At 43.3% G+C, this 23,114-nt stretch overlaps 1 protein-coding gene across 2 annotated transcripts in view; it reads right to left on the reverse strand.

Annotated features, from left to right (window-relative positions):
- SLC9A6 (solute carrier family 9 member A6) overlaps positions 1-23,114 on the reverse strand; it is a 69,100-nt gene that overhangs the window by 16,051 nt on the left and 29,935 nt on the right. For both annotated transcript variants that reach the window (XM_056539657.1, XM_056539658.1), the window contains exons 4-11: positions 21,555-21,631; positions 20,050-20,162; positions 16,940-17,045; positions 14,870-15,011; positions 13,407-13,512; positions 7,098-7,186; positions 5,139-5,252; positions 1,629-1,740 (exon numbers count right to left, since the gene is read on the reverse strand). In XM_056539657.1, the coding sequence (XP_056395632.1) occupies positions 1,629-1,740; positions 5,139-5,252; positions 7,098-7,186; positions 13,407-13,512; positions 14,870-15,011; positions 16,940-17,045; positions 20,050-20,162; positions 21,555-21,631 (859 nt within the window). The remainder of the gene's footprint in view (positions 1-1,628; positions 1,741-5,138; positions 5,253-7,097; positions 7,187-13,406; positions 13,513-14,869; positions 15,012-16,939; positions 17,046-20,049; positions 20,163-21,554; positions 21,632-23,114) is intronic.

A 23,114-nucleotide genomic window follows, 5' to 3' on the forward strand; every position in this document is an offset into this window, starting at 1 on the left:
AATAGTATTACCGTATATACTCAAGTATAAGCCGAGTTTTTCAGCACCATTTTTCATGCTGAAAACGCCCCCCTTGGCTTATACTCGAGTGAACTCTCCGCCTGTCAATCCCTTCTCAGTGGTCTTCAACCTGTGGACCTCCGGATGTTGCAAAACTACAACTCCCAGCATGCCTCTGGAGGTCCGCAGGTTGAAGACCACTGCGGCCTTCGTCATCATCCAGCCCCCCCTTTGTTTTGTACTCTCCTCCCCTCGGCGTGAAGTTAGGGTGCGCTGGTCGGGGCCATCTATGCTGCAGGGACTGTCCGGTGGAGATGGTTAGTCGTTGCGGGCTGTCCACTTTCACCGGGGGGGGCCTCTTCTCCGCGCTTCGGGCCCAGACTAGTGACGTTGCCTTAACAACGACGCACAGGGACGTTCATGCGCAACGTCCCTGTGCGTCGTCGTCAAGGCAACGTCACTAGTCCGGGGCCGAAGCGCGGAGAAGAGGCCCCCCCGGTGAAAGTGGACAGCCCGCAACGACTAACCATCTCCACCGGACAGTCCCTGCAGCATAGATGGCCCCGACCAGCGCACCCTAACTTCCCGCCGAGGGGAGTACAAAACAAAAAGGGGGGGGGGGGGGCTGGATGATGATGAAGGCCAAATCTGGAGGTCCGCAGGTTGAAGACCACTAATGAAGGGATTGACAGGCGGTGATGATTAAGGGGTGGGTGATGACGAAGGCCGCAGTGGTCTTCAACCTGCGGACTTCCAGAGGTTTCAAGGAGTTTTATCTCCTGATTCTTAGTCATCCCCGATATATCAGTCACCACGGCTTTCACAGTAGTTCCCCCCAAATCCTTAATGGCAAAACTGTCCTCATTACGTAGCAGTACATCCCTAACCACTATTTGGCCAGACAGAAGTGCTGTTCAAAAAACAGGGAGCGGGGCCACAGCCCTATGGCGAGCAGTTGTGACAACTTATATCTGCTAGTGATATATATATATATAAATAAATAAATAAAAATAAAAAGATCTGGGTAGCCAATCCAGAATATCAAACATAAAGGTGCAGGTCACAGCATCAAAGTAAAGAACTTCTGGAGTTTTTCACTTTGATGCTGTGACCCGGACTGTCTTTATACTTACTAAACACAGATTTTTACAGAAAAACTACTATTCAATGTCAAATAGCACAATAAAGCATGTAGTTAGAAAATGTGTCTAGAAGTAAGGGAAAAACAATATAAAAAGCCTGTCTTTGCATCAACAGTGCCATTCTTTTCCTTGGGCTTGGATATTGCAGTTCTGCCCTCTTCAAGTACATGTGTCATATTCGGCTATCTAGTGAAATGAGTCCAATGTCAAACCACTGCATTACACCTGTTGACTCAACAGGACAGACAGATTAACTCAGGGTTGTCCAACCAGAGTGCCTCCAGCTGTTGCAAAACTACAACTCCCAGCATGCCCAGACAGCCAAAGGCTGTCTGGGCATGCTGGAAAATGTAGTTTTGCAATAGCTGGAGGCACCCTGGTTAGGAAACACTGGATTACCCAAACATTGAGGGCCTCCGCAGAGGGTACAGAGGATTAACACTTTCATGTGGCCTTACTGCCCGTCTGGATAAGCCGCCGCCATACCTGCAAACATCATCATGTGTTGAAAATTGGGGCTGATCTTGTTTCTTCGTCCCAGGTTAAGCAAGAATGAAAGGGGATAAATATTAGCTGCTCTTCCAAGGAAGACTGCAATCTGTATGATTAACATTAAGGAAAGGAGTCTAAAATATACTAGGCTCAATAATGTTTAAAGGGGTTCTCCGCTGCCCCTGCAGTTTGGAGCTCCGCTCACAGCGTCCGGAAGTTCATTACTCCGAACGCTGTGCGCGGGCTTCCGTGTTCACGGCCGTCGGGCGTGATGTCACGCCCGCCCCCTCGTGACGTCTCGCCCGCCCCCTCAACGAAAGTCAGACTTTGGTAGAGGGGGCGGGCGTGACGTCGCGAGGGGGCGGGCGAGACGTCACGAAGGGGCCGGGCGTGACGCACAGCATTCGGAGTAATGAACTTCCGGACACTGTGAGCGGAGCTCCGAACTGCAGGGCAGCACACAACCCCTTTAAGTACAGAAGTGGTCTTCTAAGTTATAAGCAACACACTTCCTTTGGGAAATGCTTAAAGGGGTACTCCGGTGAAAAAAATGTAAATTTTTTTTTTTTAAATCAACTGGTGCCAGAAAGTTAAATAGATTTGTAAATTACGTCTATTAAAAAAATCTTAATCCTTCCTGTACTTATTAGCTGCTGAATACTACAGCGGAAATTATTTTCTTTTTGAAACACAGAGCTGTCTGCTGACATCATGAGCACAGTGCTCTCTGCTGACACCTCTGTCCATTTTAGGAACTGTCTAGAGCAGCATATGTTTGCTATGGGGATTTCCTTTTACTCTGGACAGTTCCTAAAATGGACAGAGATGTCAGCAGAGAGCACTATGCTCATGATGTCAGCAGAGAGCTCTGTGTTTCAAACGGAAAATAATTTCCACTGTAGTATTCAGCAGCTAATAAGTACAGGAAGGATTAAGATTTTTTAATAGAAGTAATTTACAAATCTGTTTAACTTTATGGCACCAGTTGATTTAAAAAAAAAAAAAAAAAAAAGTTTTTCACCGGAGTACCCCTTTAACCGAGCCTCAACTTGTTCTTGTTTCCAAAAGTTTCACAGGTTATAACTACTCAAGAGTTTGGTCTGCACCAAGATAGAAATGGTGGCGATTAGAGATGAGCGAAGTTACAGTGATTTGATTCGTCATGAACTTCTCAGCTCGGCAGTTGATGACTTTATCCCTCATAAATTAGTTCAGCTTTCAGGTGCTCCGGTGGGCTGGAGACTCTCTCCTAGGACTCTATCCACCTTTTCCAGCCACCGGAGCACCTGAAAGCTGAACTCAATTATACAGGGTAAAGTCAGCAACTACCGAGCCGAGAAGTTTGTGACGAATCAAATTACTGTAACTTCACTCATCTCAAGTGGCGATTGTTTGTCAACCACCTTTTCCAAAAAACAAAAAAAAGTTAAAATGTAACTACTTTCAGAAAACTTTCGAGTTGTCAGAGAGACATGCCAAAAGTTTTTATCTTTAGGGGGTCCGGGTGTCGATCAGATGAGGGATGTCTCTCCTTGCCTTCTAAAGACAGGGTTAAAGGGTAAATGTGGTGAAAAACAAAAGGTTTTCAAATCAAATGGTGCCAGAAAGTTAAACAAATTTTTTAATGACTTCCAGGGCTCAAGTCCTGCAGGAACTCATGGGAACAAAGTTCCCACACTTTTTCCACTGCAGGAACCCTGTTCCCATTATCAAGAGTCCTGCAGGACCAGGCCTTGAGTGGAAATCTTGGGTGAGTTCCGACACTTTTTCTTCCAGGACTTGACCCCTGATGACTTCTATATAAAAATATGGTCAGACTGGAAAGAACTATACAACTTCCTCTGGAGCATACAGCAGCTGATAAGTACTGAAAGGCTTACGATGTTTAAATAGAAGTAATTTACAAATCTGTTTAAAAGGGGTATTCCAGGCCAAAACTTTTTTTTATATATCAACTGGCTCCGGAAAGTTAAACAGATTTGTAAATTACTTCTATTAAAAAATCTTAATCCTTCCAATAGTTATTAGCTTCTGAAGTTGAGTTGCTGTTTTCTGTCTAACTGCTCTCTGATGACTCACTTCCCGGGAGCTGTGCAGTTCCTATGGGGATATTCTCCCATCATGCACAGCTCCCGGGACGTGACATCCTCATTGAGCAGTTAGACAGAAAACTGTCTAATAACTAGCTAATAACTATTGGAAGGATTAAGATTTTTTAATAGAAGTAATTTACAAATCTGTTTAACTTTCCGGAGCCAGTTGATATATATAAAAAAAGGTTTTGCCTGGAATACCCCTTTAACTTTCTAGCACCAGTTGATTTGAAAAATTAATAATTTCTGCCGGAGTGCCCCTTTAAGTCTATGAGCTGATTTAAAAAAGCAAGGAGAGACAGAGCTCAGCTTAGTGCTTCCACCACTTTGTTTTACTGATTGGGCGGTGGGAATCTCGACACCCAGACCCCCACAGATCAAAACTTCTGACATGTCTCTAAGACACCGCAAAACTTTTATGAAAGTACATTAAGTTGTTAAGTACCAATAATCTTATACTTAGTTTGAAACTTTTATGTAGTAGTAATTACTAGAAAGGGTTCACTATGTGGCCTTTAAAGGGGTACTTCACTGCCCCAGCATTCAGAACATTTTGTTCCGCACGCTGGGTGCGGGGGTCGTGACTTCAAGGCCACGCTTCTCGTGATGTCACACCCACCCTATGTCGCCTTTAAAGGGGTACTTCACTGCTCCAGCGTTCGGTACATTTTGTTCCGAACGCTGGGTGCGGGGGTCATGACTTCAAGGCCACGCCCCTCTTGGTGTCCCACCACACCCCCTCAATGCAAGTCTATGGGAGGGGGCATGGCGTCTGCAGTCGCCACGCCCCCTCCCATAGGCTTGCATTGAGGGTGTGTGGTGTGACATCACTAGGGGCGTGGCCTTGAAGTCACGATCCCCGCACCCAGCGTTCGGAACAAAATGTTCTGAACGCTGGGGCAGTGAAGTACCCCTTTAAAGAAACCAGTCGAACCACTGCAAATTCTTTCTAGTGACTGGAAAGAGTCCCATATTAGCTATATGCCACCAATGTCTATGTTGAGGTAGCCAATATAAAAGGGGTTTTTCAAGATATTTTAGGTCTACCCTTGGGATAAGCCATCTATATCTGATCAGTAAAGGTCCAATTCTCGACACCACAGTCAATTACGTGATAATACGGATTGCAGCACTAGTGTGAGCGCTGTTGCCTCTTTATTTCATACAATGCCCCTTACCATACACTGGGTACTGTCTGTAATGGGATAAACTGCAATACTAGATGCAGCTGCTATCCAGTGTATGGCAGTGTACCACCTGCACATGAGCTGTGGCCCCTTCGATGAGCTGTGCGGCAGGGGCTTCCAAGTCCGATATTGACGGCCTATTCTAAGGACAGGTCATCAATAATAAAATCCTGGAAAACCCATTTTATGTATATCACCCTTATGAATATTTTAGCAAAGGATACAAAAGTTCCCACTATAAATGTGGGATTGAAGGCATGATTCTGGAACGTGAAGAGTGTAAGACCCATGTAGGAGAAAATGAAGTTTTCTGCCAAAAAATTCAAAAGCTCAAACAGCTGAGAGGAGAGACAAAGGAAAGTTATTCGTGTGGTACAAAAACGACATCTTCCTCATGTAATGTTTAGCGAAAACATTCAGAACTAATGCAGAATAAGCCTGTGACTGTCATCAAAGTTAACTATGCTAAATCTAACCTTAAATTATAATGTAAATGGTTGGTCTGAATAATGTGGGTGTTATCTGCTGACAATATAGGCCGACATTTATCATTGTAGGTGTAAGTGAAGCATTTATCATTGTAGGTGTAAGTGAAGCATTTATCATTGTAGGTGTAAGTGAAGCATTTATCATTGTAGGTGTAAGTGAAGCATTTATCATTGTAGGTGTAAGTGAAGCATTTATCATTGTAGGTGTAAGTGAAGCATTTATCATTGTAGGTGTAAGTGAAGCATTTATCATTGTAGGTGTAAGTGAAGCATTTATCATTGTAGGTGTAAGTGAAGCATTTATCATTGTAGGTGTAAGTGAAGCATTTATCATTGTAGGTGTAAGTGAAGCATTTATCATTGTAGGTGTAAGTGAAGCATTTATCATTGTAGGTGTAAGTGGAGCATTTTTCTTCCTTTTTTTGTGTGCTGGTAATGTGTAGGAGCACCAAATGTATTAAATGGTCACAGGGTATTTGATAATTTTTGTGCAGGTCACATTTTTGGAAATTTCTCTCTTCACATACACCAAAAACCTAAAGCTAAGTCTGGGCTGGTGTAGTTTTAGAGACTTTTCAGTGGCTTTGCGCCATTTCTGCGCCTTTTCACAAAAAGGCACAGTTCATAAATCCCTTCCATATCATGTATATTGCCAAAATCAGTGGATTGCAACTCAAAGTCAGCAGAAATTTATAAAACAAAAAGGCGCAAATAAACCCTGCTTGCACTCTTTTTTTTCACCTTTTCTAGACACAAAAAAAACGGTCTAAAGACAATGATAAATGTCAGCCATAGTGTCTATAGACTGATAGAAGGTCCCTAATGCCTATTGATATGTGAGAAATAGATGGGACAACTACGGCAAGTGCAGTAGAGGTGCTTAGGAGAAAGAGCTCGCAAAGGTATACGCCCGCATCCTGTCAAAATAGGGATGCCGACAGATACTGCGGTGCACTGCATCGGGTCTTGGAGCGGACACTGTTCAAGCCACTTCCCACACATATACATAAATTTAGCTTGACTTAAAGGGGTAGTCCGGCCCTAAGACATCTTATCCCCTATCCAAAGGATAGAGGATAAGATGTCTGATAGAAGGGGCCCCGCCGCTGGGGACCCCCACAAGCTCTCATGCAGCACCCACCTGTCTCAGCTGCACAAAGCGATGATCGCTCCGTGTCTGAAGGCTCACGACCCCGGGGCCGGAGTATCGTGATGTCACGACCCCGCCCCCCTCAATGCAAGTCTATGGGAGGGGGTATGACATCACAAGGGGACGGAGTCGTGACATCACAATACTCCAGCCCCGGGGTCGTGAGTCTTCAGACACGGAGCGATCCCCTTTGGATAGGGGATAAGATGTCTTAGGGCCGGAGTACCCCTTTAATGGAGCGGTAGGCAACTTTACGGAATTCAGCTAAATAAATGTATATGTGCAGGAAATGGCCTGAATGTAATCACTTGCTGACTGCATTTAAGCCATTAAAGTGAACTGGCCTGCTGCAGTGCATCATGGTATAAGTCAGCATTCCGTCTGTGACTGGATGATGGCATATACCTGGGATATAATGTAGTAACCTAAGGGCTACTTTTTAACAAAGTGTTTTAACTGTATTGATGAATATCATGACCTGCTGGTTCATCTAATCAACTTATACAAAAATAGATTTTCAATGACAAAAAAGAATGACGAAATACCTGCTTTGTACGAACTTGGGACTCTATGGAGAGATTGTTGTAGGTGTAATGCGCCTGAGTGATGCCACAAAACAGCACTGCCACAACCCCTGAAAGGTAATCATGTTTTACATTATGTCTAAAGCATGAACCAGTAGAAAATTGTTTACCCTAGCAAGCAAAGACCAATAAAAAGATTGGAAAGTAAGCTAGTAGGGAAGAAGAGAGCTTCTTCATTTACCAAACCTTTGTCATATGTTCTTTAGTTCAAAAACCCAACTGTGTAAAATTACTAGGGACAAAATATGGTTATAGGTTGAACTTAATGGATTCTGAGCTTTTTTCAACCTTACGGACTATAGGGGAGATTTATCAAAACCTGTCCAGAGGAAAAGTTGCTGAGTTGCCCATAGCAGCCAATCAGATTGCTTCTTTCATTTCTCAGAGGGAAATATGCTGCATATTCTCCTATCAGCCCTGTGTGCACAGTGAGGTTTGGAGGCCTGCCTGCACGTCACAGTTATGTTGGCGTTCAGGCCCCACCTCCAAACCCCACTGCACACACAGGGCTGCTTGGTAGCCCTGTGTGTGCTGATAGGAGAATATTCTGCGTATTTCCCACTGTGCAGCAGATTTTGAGAAGCATGAATACGATGTAAATGTTGGCACCCCTGAAATTTTTCTACAAAATGAAGTATTTCTCACAGAAAAGGATTGCAGTAACACATGTTTTGCTATACACATGTTTATTCCCTTTGTGTTTATTGGAACTAAACCAAAAAAAAAGGGAGGAAAAAAAAAAAAAAAAAATTGGACATAATGTCACACCAAACTCCAAAAATGGGCTGGACAAAATTATTGGCGCCCTTTCAAAATTGTGGAAAAATAAGATTGATTCAAGCATGTGATGCTCCTTTAAACTCACCTGGGGCAAGTAACGTGTGGGCAATATAAAAACCACACCTGGAAGCAGATAAAAAGGAGAGAAGTTCACTTCATTTTTTAATTGTGTGTCTGAGTGTGCCACACTAAGCATGGACAACAGAGAGAGGAGAAGAGAAATGTCTGAGGACTTGAAAACCAAAATATTGTGGAACAATATAAACAATCTCAAGGTTACAAGTCCATCTCCAGAGATTTAGATTTGCCTTTATCCACAGTGCCCAACATTATCAAGTTTGCAACCCATGGCACTGTAGCTACTCTCCCTGAGCGTGGATGGAAGAGAAAAATTGATGAAAGGCGTCAACGCAGGATAGTCCAGATGGTGGATAAGCAGCCCCAAACAAGTTCCAAATATATTCAAGCTGTCCTGCAGGCTCAGGGAGCATCAGTGTCAGCGCAAACTATCCGTCAACATTTAAATGAAACAAAACGCTATGGCAGGAGACCCAGGAGGACCCCAATGCTGACACAGAGACATAAAAAAGCAAGACTACATTTTGCCAAAATGAACTTAAGCTAAAATCCTTCTGGGAAAACGTTTCGTGGACAGATGAGACCAAGATAGAGCTTTTTGGTAAAGCACATCATTCTATTGTTCACCGAAAACGGAATGAGACCTACAAAGAAAAGAGCACAGTACCTACAGTGAAATATGGTTCAATTATGTTTTGGGGTTGTTTTGCTGCCTCCAGCACTGGGTGCCTTGAATGTGTGCAAGGCATCATGAAATCTGAGGATAACCAATGGCTTTGGGTCGCACTGTACAGCCCAGTGTAAGAAAGCTGGGTTTGCGTCCGAGATCTTGGGTCTTCCAACAGGACAATGACCCCAAACATACGTCAAAAAGCCCCCAGAAATAGATGGCAACAAAGATCTGGAGAGTTCTGAAGTGGCAGCAATGAGTCCAGATCTAAATCCCATTGAACACCTGTGGAGAGATCTAAAAGGGGTTATCAAGGAAAAACTTTTTTTTTTAATATATATATATATATATATATATATATATATATATATATATATATATATATCAACTGGCTCAAGAAAGTTAAACAGATTTGTAAATTGCTTCTATTAAAAAATCTTAATCTTAAGTGCTCTCTGATGACACCTGTCTTGGGAACTGTCCAAAGTAGAAGCAAATCCCCATAGCAAACCTCTTCTACTCAGTGCAGTTCCCGAGACAAGCAGAGATGTCAGCAGAGAGCACTGTTTCCAGACAGAAAAGAATAACTCAACTTCAGCAGCTAATAATTATTGGAAGTATTAAGATTTTTTAATAGAAGTAATTTACAAAATCTGTTTAACTTTCTGGAGCCAGTTGATATTAAAAAAAATAAAAAAAAGTTTTTTCCTGGAATACCCCTTTAACCTCTTCAGGACATAGGGCGTATGGATACGCCCTGCATTCCGAGTCCTTAAGGACCGAGGGCGTATCCATACGCCCATGGGAATTCCGGTCCCCACCGCTAGCCGGTTGGGGACCGGAGCCGGATGCCTGCTGAAATCGTTTAGCAGGCATTCCGGCATATCGCCCAGGGGGGTCATTATGCCCCCCCATGTCGGCGATGGCCGCAGATCGCTGGACAATTCAGTCCAGCGATCTGCGGCGATTCCGGGTCAATCGGGTCTCCAGTGACCCGGTGATCCGGAATCACTGGCTGATCGGGGCCGTCTCTGACGGCCCCGAACAGCCAGAGCCAGCAGGGGCGAGGTGGCACTGGTGCCTCCTCACGATCGCCCTGATTCGTCGGCCGGATTACTGGCCGACCAATCAGGGCGCCTGCTGCGGGTGTCACTCCCGCAACCCGCTCCGACCCTCTTCCGGAGGACGTGAGCGGGTGCGGGACGTGCACCCCGGGTGCTGGGGACCCCGATCCCCAGCGTCAATGTTGGGATCGGGGCCCAAAGGAGCAGCGGCGGCGACGACGAGGGACTGACCTGTGCGGCGAGGATCGTTGGAGGTGAGTGACAGCCTCCTGCTGTTGCTTAGCAACAGCTCCCAGCATGCAAAAAGGGCATGCTGGGAGCTGTAGTTATGCAACAGCAGGAGGCAGACCACCACAACTCCCAGCATTCCCTTATGGGCATGCTGGGACTTATTGTTTTGCAACAGCTGGAGGCACATTTTTTCTATGGAAAAGTGTACCTTCAGCTGTTGTATAACTACAACTCCCAGCTTGCACAAACAGCTAAAGTGCATGCTGGGAGTTGTAGTGGTGCATCTGCTGGTTGCATAACTACAACTCCCAGCATGCCCGTTGGCTGTCGGTGACTGCTGAGAGTTGTAGTTTTGCAACAGCTGAAGGCACACTGTTTTTTTTTTTTTACCTAACTCTGTTTCACGACCGGTGTGCCTCCAGCTGTTGCAAACTCCAACTCTCAGCAGTCAATGTACACCATGCACCGTACATGCTGGGAGTTGTAGTTTTGCAACAGCTGGAGGCACACTGGTTGTGAAACACTGAGTTAGGTCACAAACTCAGTGATACATAACCAGTGTGCCAACAGCTGTTGCAAAACTAAAACTCTCAGCATGTACAATCTGTCAGCGCATGCTGGGAGTTGTAGTTTTGCAACAGCTGGATGTTCCCCCCTCCCCAATGTGAACGTACAGGGTACACTCACATGGGCGGAGGTTTACAGCAAGTATCTGGCTGCAAGTTTGAGCTGCGGCAAATTTTCTGCCGCAGCTCAAACTGCCAGTGAGAAACTACTGTGAACCCCCGCCCGTGCGACTGTACCCTAAAACACTACACTACACTAACACACAATAAAATAAAAAGTAAAAAACACTACATATACACATACCCCTACACAGCCCCCCTCCCCAATAAAAATGAAAGCGTCTGGTACGCCACTGTTTCCAAAACGGAGCCTCCAGCTGTTGCAAAACAACAACTCCCAGTATTGTCGGACAGCCGTTGACTGTCCAGGCATGCTGGGAGTTTTGCAACAGCTGGAGGCACCCTGTTTGGGAATCACTGGCGTAGAATTCCCCTATGTCCACCCCTATGCAAGTCCCTAATTTAGGCCTCAAATGCGCATGGCGCTCTCACTTTGGAGCCCTGTCGAATTTCAAGGCTCGGGAGAAATGTGTTACAAATTTTGGGGGGGTATTTTCTGCTTTTACCCTTTTTAAAAATGTAAAATTTTTGGGAAAACAAGCATTTTAGGTAAAAAAAAATAATTTTTTTTTTACATATGCAAAAGTCGTGAAACACCTGTGGGGTATAAAGGTTCACTTAACCCCTTGTTATGTTCCCCGAGGGGTCTAGTTTCCAAAATGGTATGCCATGTGGGTTTTTTTTTTGCTGTCCTTGCACCATAGGGGCTTCCTATATGCGGCATGCCCCCAGAGCAAAATTTGCTTTCAAAAAGCCAAATGTGACTCCTTCTCTTCTGAGACCTGTAGTGCGCCAGCAGAGCACTTTTCACCCCCATATGGCATGTTTTCTGAATCGGGAGAAATTGGGCTTCAAATTTTTAGGGGTATTTTCTGCTATTACCCTTTTTAAAAATGTAAACTTTTTGGGAAAACAAGCATTTTAGGTAAAAATTATTTAATTTTTTTTACATTTGCAAAAGTCGTGAAACACCTGTGGGATATAAAGGCTCACTTTATCCCATGTTACATTCCCCGAGGGGTCTAGTTTCCAAAATGGTATGCCATGTGTTTTTTTTTTGCTGTTCTGGCACCATAAGGGCTTCCTAAATGCAACATGCCCCCCAAAAACCATTTCAGAAAAACGTACTCTCCAAAATCCCCTTGTCGCTCTTCCCTTCTGAGCCCTCTACTGCGCCCGCCGAACACTTTACATAGACATATGAGGTATGTGCTTACTCAAAAGAAATTGGGCTACAAATACAAGTAAAAATTTTCTCCTTTTACCCCTTGTAAAAATTCAAAAATTGGGTCTACAAGAACATGTGAGTGTAAAAAATGAAGATTGTGAATTTTCTCCTTCACTTTGCTGCTATTCCTGTGAAACACCTAAAGGGTTAAAACGCTGACTGAATGTCATTTTGAATTCTTTGGGGGGGGGTGTAGTTTTTATAATGGGGTCATTTATGGGGTATTTCTAATATGAAGACCCTTCAAATCCACTTCAAACCTGAACTGGTCCCTGAAAAATATAGAGTTTGAAAATTGTGTGAAAAATCGGAAAATTGCTGCTGACCGTTGAAGCCCTCTGATGTCTTCCAAAAGTAAAAACTCGTCAATTTTATGATGCAAATGTAAAGTAGACACATTGTATACGTGAACCAAAAAAAAAAATGTATTCGTAATATCCATTTTCCTTACAAGCAGAAAGCTTCAAAGTTAGAAAAATGCAACATTTTCAAATTTTTCATCAAATTTATGGATTTTTCACCAAGAAAAGATGCAAGTATCGACAAAAATTTACCACTATGTTAAAGAAGAATATGTCACGAAAAAACAATCTCGGAATCAGAATGATAAGTAAAAGCATTCCAGAGTTATTAATGTTTAAAGTGACAGTGGTCAGATGTGCAAAAAACGCTCCGGTCCTTAAGGCCAAAATGGGCTCCGTCCTGAAGGGGTTAAAATTACTGTTGGGAAAAGGCACCCTTCCAATAAGAGAGACCTGGAGCAGTTTGCAAAGGAAGAGTGGTCCAACATTCCGGCTGAGAGGTGTAAGAAGCTTATTGATGGTTATAGGAAGTGACTGATTTCAGTTATTTTTCCAAAGGGTGTGCAACCAAATATTAAGTTAAGGGTGCCAATAATTTTGTCCAGCCTATTTTTGGAGTTTGATGTGACATTATGTCCAATTTGCTTGGTTTCCTCCCTTTTTTTGGTTTAGTTCCAATACACACAAAGGGAATAAACATTTGTATAGCAAAACATGTGTTACTGCAATCCTTTTCTGTGAGAAATACTTCATTGTCTTGAAAAATTTCAGGGGTGCCAACATTTACGGCCATGACTGTATGTGCTGTGTGTGACTCTACTCTTAAAGTTTACCTGCCCTTTAAAAAAAAAAAAAAAAAAAATACTTTTAACACGTCACAGAAAAATGTCATAAGTCTTGATTTGTCGAGTCTCAGTGCCGAGACCTCCATCGATTCGCAAAATCTCCTTTTATCTTCACCAGATGGCCCCGTTATGACTCTACAGGGCTGCCTACTAAAGGTAAATGGAGATTGCTGTGAGTCAAGGAGTGGAGCATGCTACCATGACCGATCGAAACGTTTGACATGTCTCACGTTTAAAGTTATTTGTTTTTAAAAAGGGACACAAAGTTTTCTAAGGAAAAGTTTTAAGGGCTTCGATCAAAGCAAATCAGATCTGATATTTATGCTGCAGATACAATGAATCATTGGATGAAGTAACTTTGCCATTATATAAATCAGACAACAAACCTGTGTAACCGCATGCTTCAGCAAGAAGAAATGTGCTCCACGACATCAGAAAAAACAAGCCAGTCTCCAGCAGAGGGAACTCCCGCAGCTTGGTGAATTTTGTGACGTGAAAAAATGGTTAAGGAACATTTTTAGGCCCCTTGTATTACTTACAATACACAGCAGACATAGTAAGTAAAAAGAGTGTACAGGATATAAGGTGTATTAGTACTTAAAATACAGTATAACCCAGTGTTTCCCAACAAGGGTGCCTCCAGCTGTTGCGAAACTACAACTAACAGTAGGCCCTGGGAGTTGTAGTTCCACAACAGCTGGAGGCACCCTGGTTGGGAAACACTGGTATAATCTGAAGATTAACCTGTTCAGGACACAGGGGGTATACATACTCCCTGCATCCCGAGTCCTTAAGGACTGAGGGCGTATCCATACGCCCGTGGGAATTCCGGTCCCCGCCGCTAGCAGGTTGGGGACCGGATAGGGATGCCTGCTGAAATCATTCAGCAGGCATCCCGGCACATCGCCCAGGGGGGTCCTGAGACCCCCCCCATGTCGGAGATCGGAGAAATTTGCATGTCAATTCAGACATGCGATTTTCTCCAATTCCGGGCTGATCGGGTCTCTGGTGAGATTTGCGCGATTATCGTGATTTTTAATTTGGCGATACTGAATCGCACCGGGCAGGTGAATTTTTCCGGCTCGTGCCAGCAGGGCCGGATCTGACGCGGCGTTGCTCTGGGTGTATGGAGCGGGCTCCCAACTCGTGCCCGCTCCATACTCTGCGGTCCCCCGGCTGATGCATCACCGCCGCTAATATCCAGCATGAGGCGCTCAGCAGTCTGTATGGAGCGGGCTCCGGACTTCTGCCCGCTCCATACTCTGCAGCCTCCGGCTGTTCTCAGTAGCCGGGGGCCGCCGTTAATAGCCAGCATGCGGCGATCGCTGCAGCTGGCTATTAACCATTTAGATCACCGCTGTCAAAGCTGACAGCAGCGTCTAAAGGGATCTGTGAATGCTCCCTGGTGGGCTAGTGGGGTGGATCGGCCCCCCCGCAGCGCGATCGCAGGGGGGTGATCCACTGTGGAGGTAGCCGGAGGGCTTACCTCTGCTTCCTGCTGTCCCACTCTGTCATTGATAGAGCCTGGCTTGACTAGGCTCTATCAATGGATCGCAGATCAAAGAGTTCAGTAGAACGCTATTCATCTGTCTGAGGAATCTAATAAATCCTCCTAAAAGTGTAAAAAAGTGTATAAAAAAAAAAAAAAAAGTTTTAATAAAAGTGTAAAAGACATTGTTTTTGAGACAGAATCGGGATATATCGCGATATATCTTCCCGTAAACAGAATCGGGATATATCGCGATGTATCGTATCGTCATACGTGTATCGCGATACGTATCGTATCGCCAAATTCTTGCCGATTCACACCCCTCGTAATGAATGAGTTACCCTAAACAGATAAGGATATTAATGCAGTGAGCACTCCAGTGGCTGCACCCATAGCAAATGATCCACTGAAAACACCCAAAAACATTCCCACTGATTTAAACATAGCAGCAATATCAAACGTATGGCTGTTGTCTCCGGCTGGCTGATAGGCAACAATTGATCTGAATGGGAAGAAAAAAAAAATAATAATAATATTAAAAAGGAGTATTCCAGAGGATTTTATTTTTTTTACTTTTATTTTTTTTAACTAAGATTATAGCTCTGTCTGTAAAATAAAAATAAAAAAATAAAACATATTTACCTTCCTTGCTCCCACCACCACTGTCACAGTAGCAGTCACCACTGTGCTTAACTTCCTTGTGTCCGTTTTAGCACAAGAACCTGCCCACTCAGTGATGGGTGGTGTTCCACCTCTATGTGCCAACAACACCACAGCGCAGCAGAGACCATCACTGTGACAGTGGCAGCATGGGAAATAAGTATGCAATTTTTTGAATGAAGTTTAAGCTAGGTGCTGTATCTTCCTTATCATTCTAGTGAATAGTAGGGGTCTGACCAATCAAACCTTTTGAAGTGGGCCATTTTAAGTGGCCCACTTTTCTGACATATACAATGACTCTGTACAGTCATGGCCATAAATGTTGGCACCCCTGAAATTTTTCTAGAAAATGAAGTATTTCTCACAGAAAAGGATTGCAGTAACACATGTTTTGCTATATACATGTTTATTCCCTTTGTGTGTATTGGAATTAAACAAAAAAAGGAAGGAAGAAAAGCAAATTGGACATAATGTCACCCCAAACTCCAAAAATGGGCTGGACAAAATTATTGGCACCCTTAACTTAATATTTGGTTGCACACCCCTTGGAAAAAATAGCTGAAATCAGTCGCTTCCTATAACAATCAATAAGCTTCTTACACCTCTCAGCCAGAATGTTGGACCACTCTTCCTTTGCAAACTGCTCCAGGTCTCTCTTATTGGAAGGCGCCTTAGACACAGCACAGTAGAATGATGTGCCTTACCAAAAAGCTTTATCTTGGTCTCATCTGTCCACAAGACGTTTTCCCAGAAGGATGTTGGCTTACTCAAGTTCATTTTGGCAAAATGTAGTCTTGCTTTTTTATGTCTGTGTCAGCAGTAGGGTCCTCCTGGGTCTCCTGCCATAGCGTTTATTTTTGTTTAAATGTCGACGGATAGTTTGCGCTGAAACTGCTGCTCCCTGAGCCTGCAGGACAGCTTGAATATCTTTGGAACTTGTTTGGGGCTGCTTATCCACCATTCGGACTATCCTGCATTGACACCTTTCATCAATTCTTCTCTTTCCTCCTCGCCCAGGGAGATTAGTTACAGTGCCATGGGTTGCAAACTTCTTGATAATGTTGAGCACTGTGGACAAAGTCTAGATTTCTAAAGATGGACTTGTCACCTTGAGATTGTTGATATTTTTCCACAATTTTGGTTCTCAGGTCCTCAGACAGTTCTCTTCTCCTCTTTCTGTAGTCCATGCTTAGTGTGGCACACACAGACACACAATGCAAAGACTAAGTGAACTTCTCTCCTTTTTATTTGCTTTCAGGTGTGATTTTTTTTTATATTGCCCACACCTGTTACTTGCCCCAGGTGAGTTTAAAGGAGCATCACATGCTTGAAACAATCTTATTTTTTCACAATTTTGACAAGTGTGACATTATGTCCAATTTGCTTTTTGGTTTAGTTCCAATACACACAAAGGGAATAAACATGTGTATAGCAAAACATGTGTTACTGCAATCCTTTTCTGTGAGAAATACTTCATTTATTAGAAAACTTTCATGGGTGCCAATATTTACGGCCATGACTGTATATAGAAGCTAATGAAATTCACAAAATCTATGTGCACCAAGTTGTTTTTGGAAATCCCATTAATTTGTACAGAAAATGACTTGAACATGCCCAGTAACCTTTGCCCTGCATGTGATAATAGTGGACTCTATGTTGCCAGACTCTACAGATTTACAGTTTTATGATAAGTCTGACTGTCATAAGATGATTTGGGGGAAAACATTCTGTGCCAGAAACCAATTGACCCCAGAAGGAAGCAGGACTTACGATGAAAGGACTATGGCCACGGCATCATTTAGGACACTTTCACCAAAGAGAAGAGCATACAGTTCGACATCAACTTGCAACTCATGAAATATTGCCAGAACAGTCACTAAAAGATAAAAAAAAATACATTTTCTGTAAGTCAACTGAGCAAAAATATGAACATGTTTGCAATAAGCCACCATAAGTGTGTAGAATACGAAAAAGGACAAAAAGCATGACCTTATATAACTTATAATTATCACAAAGAAAAAAAAGATGGAAGAATAAAAGGCCTTTCATAAGTAAGGAAGAAGGAGCCAGATAGAAATTAAAGGCTGATGCCTCAGGCAAACCTCAGACTTTACATAGAAACAGCAAGTCAGCGAGTTTAGGGATATGCTCTGTGGTTGCCAGTTTATCCATGCAGAGTCCAGGGCACACAGTTTAAAGGGGAACTCCAGTGGTAACAAGTGGAAAACAAATGTTCTTAAATCAACTGGTGCCAGAAAGTTAAACAGATTTGTAAATTATTTATATTTAAAAATATTAACCCTTCTGCCTACTCCTTGGAGGACATGTCCTGCACATCCCCTTTCCTTATTTATATGCTTTGATTACCATTTTCTCTGTTGGTAATTTAGGTTTGTGGGGTTGAGATGGATTGTATGTTTGGGGGTTGAGGGTGTTGACGAGGTGGGTGGTGGGTTGTTTGTATGTCTGTTACTCTATTTTTGTGTTTAAAAAAGTTAAATAAAAATTATCTGATTTAAAAAATATGAACCCTTCTAGTACTTATCAGCTGCTGTATGCTCCAGATATACTAGAGCGAAATTTGTGAAGTTCTTTTCAGTCTGACAACAGTGCTCTCTGCTGACACCTCTGCCCAGGTCAGGAACTGTCCAGATTAGAATCATATCCCCATAGAAAACCTCTCCTCCTCTAGACAGTTCCTAGAATGGACAGAGGTGTCAGCAGAGAGCACTGTGTTCAGACAGAAAAGAACTTCACTAATTTCTCTGAAGTTTATCTGTAGTATACAGCTGCTGATAAGTACTGGAAGGATTAAGATTTTTAAATGGAAGTTATTTACAAATATGTTTATCTTTCTGGCACCAGTTGATTTGAAAACATTTTTTTCAAAACTGAGTTCCCCTTTAAGGCAGATTTCCAAGACACCGATGCTGTGCTTACAGTTCCTGCGTTGTGCAAGAGTTACCAAGTGTATAACCTGCCCAAGTGACACATCCATTAAACCCTAACAGGTTATCCTGAACTATATCATTCATTATATATACACATACACACACCTGCAGAAGTAAACCCCTCCTTTTTCCAGTCCCGCATGCTTGACAAAAAATGTATTAGCGGTTTACATCGTTATGTGCATCATTGGGAGTATGCCGCCTACTCCCGTTCCCCCAGATGCCCGTAAAAATGTTCCTTTATGGTGCTAGGTTAGAACCACAAAGAATTGTGAACAGGTTAATGTCTACAGTGCAAACTCACTTAGGGTCTAATTTTTTTTTAACAGTCAACTCCAAAAACAAATTGTATAGCAACGCTTTAAATGGCTGCACTTTATGTGATTATTTACTATGTTTGCTATTTTTTTCATGGATTTTTTTTTCTTTTTACACAAAATTGCATTAAGGTGTCTGTGTGTACAAACAGCTAAATGAGTGACATTTTGACATCGTGCACGCTTAAAGAGTACCTGTCATCAAACCATATTTTGTATACTAACTCATAATATATTCCCTAACTACTCCTAACACCCCTCCTGCCCTTAAAAAATAATTTCCGAGCTTAAAAAAGCTCTGTATCTTACCTTTCCCCTTGCTCACATTGGCCCTCATTTACTAAGAGTGTTGTGTAGGTTTCTTTGTGGGTTTTAATTCCCTACAATTTATTTTCCACGGTATTTACTAAGGTTTCCCTACATTTTCCACTTTCCCTACACTTTGCTTTTTTTACACATGCTCTGATCTGTAGGGTTTTCCTCAGCTCAAATCTACCACATTTTATGTGGAAACCTTAGTAAATATGTTGGGATTTTGTGAAAATGTCGGGAACACGCCCCTTTTAATGTGACCACGCCCCCTTTCCCCGGCAGCCACATCCCTTTTTCGGGTTTTCTTAGCAAAATGGAGAGTTAGTCAGGTTTTTTCAATTCTGGCACAAATTCTGGCGCAGACAGAATTTCTGGCGCAATGCACCAGAATCTGGCGTACAACCAGACAAAACATGTCAGGTTTGCAATAGTAAATGAGGGCCATTGTGTGAGCTTTGGGCAGGAGAAAATGGGCGTTCCCCAGCAGGGGCAACATCACTGATACTTGTGAGAGCTGTGCCTCGCCATGCCCCACACCAACTTCCTGAGTTTGGACTTCTGCAAGTCCGGGTGGAGACCAAACTAACTGTTTGACTTGTGCAGGGAACAGAACAGAGCCACCTAGTGGACATTTTTTCACATTAAAAACATATAAAGGTTGTGAATTTCAATCTGCTCAATCTGGCAATGTAGTAGTAGCAATCAGGTGTGGAGTAATAGTAGCTATTCGAACAGTCCTCCTATCCAGTATTTGAGTCGATGGAGGTGCTAGGATATAATATATAACAAGGAATCAATGTACAATGTAGCAAGAACTGAAAGAAATATATCCGCACTCACCGCAAGAAATTATTTAATATTTCCCTATTATGTACTTATAATTTGGTGGTTAGTGCAATGCAAGAACTGACCATGGGACTGCACCACATACACTGTGCACAGTATATTGAGCACTAACCAAGGTTGTCTGGCATGAAACAATTGTACCCTGCCCTTGTTTGTCCCCCGCCTCACCTGTATCCCTGCTTCCCTACACGCCTCCTTGTATGTTTTTACATTTTCTATAAAGAAAGAAAACGGAAGTTCCTGAAGATAACCTAGGTGATTGTTCCATCCTTCTTTGCTGGATATGTTTGCACTGCCATCGACTGCTTTAATGTGATGCATGCCCGCTTCAGAGTATCAGGGAGACATTGTATGTATTGCAGGCTAACTCTTGTTTAATTGTAAGTGATCTAAGGACTAAGTATTTCCGGAGCAATATTCTTTGGAGAGTTGTATATTTAGCACATGGGTTTACCTGGATCAGTTGCAGAAATGAAGGCTCCAAAAAATAGGCAGTCTGTGAAGAAAAAGTCCCCGTCTAATGTTCCTGTCACTTTCATTAGCTTGACACATCCATACATCAGAGACCTGAAGACATGAGCAAAACAACTTCATCTGTCAGCTTTACTTGTCAGCTTTACTTATTGCGACTCTAGTTGGTGTATCAGGGGCCCCAGCTACTATGCACTAGGAAATATATTACTGATTACTAGAAAAATGAGGTCAGAATGTTTAAAGGGGTACTCCGCCCCTAGACATCTTATCCCCTATCCAAGGATAGGGGACAAGATGTCTGATCGCAGGGGTTCCGCTGCTGGGGACCCCCGCAAACTCTCCTGTAGCCCCCCTGAGTCATCAGCTCTCCAGAGCTACGTTTGCTCCATGGCTGATGACTCACGATACAGGGACCGTAGGTTCGTGATGTTATGGCCCCCCTTAATGCAAGTCTATGGAAGAATGCGTGAACGTTGCCACACCCCCTCCCATAGACTTGCATTAAGGGTCGAGGCGCGACATCACGAGGGGCGGAGCCATGGCGACACGAACAACCGGCCCCTGTCATCAGCCACGGAGCAAACTTAGCTCCGGAGAGCTGATGACTCGGGGGGCTGCAGGAGAGATCGCGGGGGTCCCCAGCAGCGGGACCCCTGTGATCCGACATCTTATCCACTTTCCTTGGATAGGGGATAAGATGTCTAGGGGCAGAGTACCCCTTTAACTAATAACACATACAGTTGTATATCTATGCACACAGCAGAGAAGATAGATGTAGGGTAAATAGATATAGCACAAAGATTAGATAGATTAGATTAGATCAGGGGGTCTCAAACTCAAATTATCTGGGGACCACTGGAGGTATCCGTAGCACAGATTCCATACATTAGGTAGCCGTAGCACAGATTCCCCACATTAGGTAGCCATAGCACAGATTCCCCACATTAGGTAGCCGTAGCACAGATTCCCCAACTGGACTGCACTACTAACATCTGCCTGCGGGGACTTCCTGGCGGAGGTGCGCGCTATAAGTGACGTCATCGCACGCGCTGCGCAGGTCGTCGGAATCCCTGCGCAGCGCTTGCAATGACGTCACTCACTGCGTGCACCTCCGCCAGGAAGTCCGCGCAGGCAGATGTTAGTAGTAGTTTAGTGAGGGGGCAAGACTGGTTGCCCTGTCATATGTGCACCAGGTCCCATTTAGCAGTGTTTACCGAAGTGTGTGAAGTCTTCCGGCATTTAGCCCCAAGCTTGGGGGCTAAATGCCTGAAGAAATCCCCTGCCCGGCTCCCGGAACTGCATGTCCCGGGTGTCGGGCGATACAAATTCCAGATCCCTGGTGGAGGCCGCAAATGGCCCGCAGGCCAGGAGTTTGAGACCCCTGGATTAGATAGATATAAAAAAGTACAAAGTTCAAGTTGACAAATTGGTGCCAGTACTGATTCATTGATGCAGTCGTACAGGTAAGCTGTAAAAAATACATACCCAATCATAAAACAGGAAACCACTGTTCCTAGAAAGGCATAAGCAAGAATTGAGCCCAAATTTCTGAAGAAATGCCTCTATAAAACAAACACAATAAACAAGGGGTCATTCAGGGTTATGAGAGATATTCTATAAAAAACAAACATCTTGATAAGAAGACATTATAGACGTTGTAACATCGTTCACCAAGAGGGGCCTCCCACTAGCATTTTTTTGAGCAGTATTACTCTAAAGGCTCTTTTACAGAGGCTGAGGCGGCCCAGCTCCATAGCACGATCTTGCTGAATGGCGCTTATCTTCTGTGCCTTCACAAGGCTAAATTAATCGGTCGACCCTTAAATTGCTGATTGTCGGCCGCACGTTGCTTACACAGAGAGATGACGACCGTTAATGATAATTTACATGGCCGCTCAAAAGATTCAGTAAGTCCTTGATCACTGCTGCTTTTACACAAACGATTATCAGGAACAACTGTTCCAAGGAACACTCATATACCCAATAATTGGCCTGTGTAAAAAGGACCAGTCTCTGCATAGAGAACTGCAACTCAATCGTTGGGTGGTCGGAGAAGCTGCAGGGTTGCAGAGGTCGACCCCCCCACTAATCATAAAGGGATAGCATATCCTAGCAATATACAATTACTTTATAAGTATGCGCCCTCAAAGGGGGGCAATATGTTGTACAGTGCACAACTACCATCTGGGGGACTGTTTCTGAGGGAACAGAGGAATGTGTGTCGGGTTTTGGGTGGTTTTCTCTATCACTGCAAGCCACTGTAGTATTACTGAACCTCTTAGGCGGAGTTACATTAGCAGCAAGCTCTGTTCTGAGAAGCTTCTTTGGCTAAGTTTGCTGTAATGACAGGAGTTCAGCAGAGAAAAAAAAATACTGCAGATCCGTTTTTTCTCCACTCAACTCCTGCAGAACAACAGACACCAGACAGAAACCCGATAGACCTCATTCAAAGTCAATGGGACCCATTATTGTCCGTTGTGCACAACACGGAGCTCCAACACGGATGTGAACTTACTAGTACTCTGGTCCATTCTCCATCATATATTCAATTTGATTCATTCATTGTAGATCAGAGCAAGCTTCTTCTTCTGACTTGATCCGTGTTGGTTTGCCATCTAGAACTTCTTCTGCCCTTTTTTCTCATCTCATTTTTTATACTGATATGTGTAGTTGCCTATTTATTGGACCTCCAGTATACCATGATTTCATGTGCCGTGAGCGGGTCTGGTCTATATTATCTCACTACTTCTGCTATGACATTTTATGTAAGAACTTGTTTTTAATCATGTATATTCAATAAAAGTATATATATATATATATATATATATATATATATATATATATATATATATATATATACACATACACACACATATATATATATATTTGTGAATTCGGGTAGAAAGCAGACATGGTGCACATCTACAATCTTGTATAATGATCTGATTGCTTCTCAGCATAATATCAAAAACTAACAGGTTGTTAGTATACATTTTTGATCAAAAAGTACAAGCCCACTCGCCACGTCAAGGCCACCTATCCAGA

Source organism: Hyla sarda, chromosome 9 (genome assembly GCF_029499605.1).
Source record: "Hyla sarda isolate aHylSar1 chromosome 9, aHylSar1.hap1, whole genome shotgun sequence".
In the NCBI taxonomy this organism is placed as follows: domain Eukaryota; kingdom Metazoa; phylum Chordata; class Amphibia; order Anura; family Hylidae; genus Hyla; species Hyla sarda.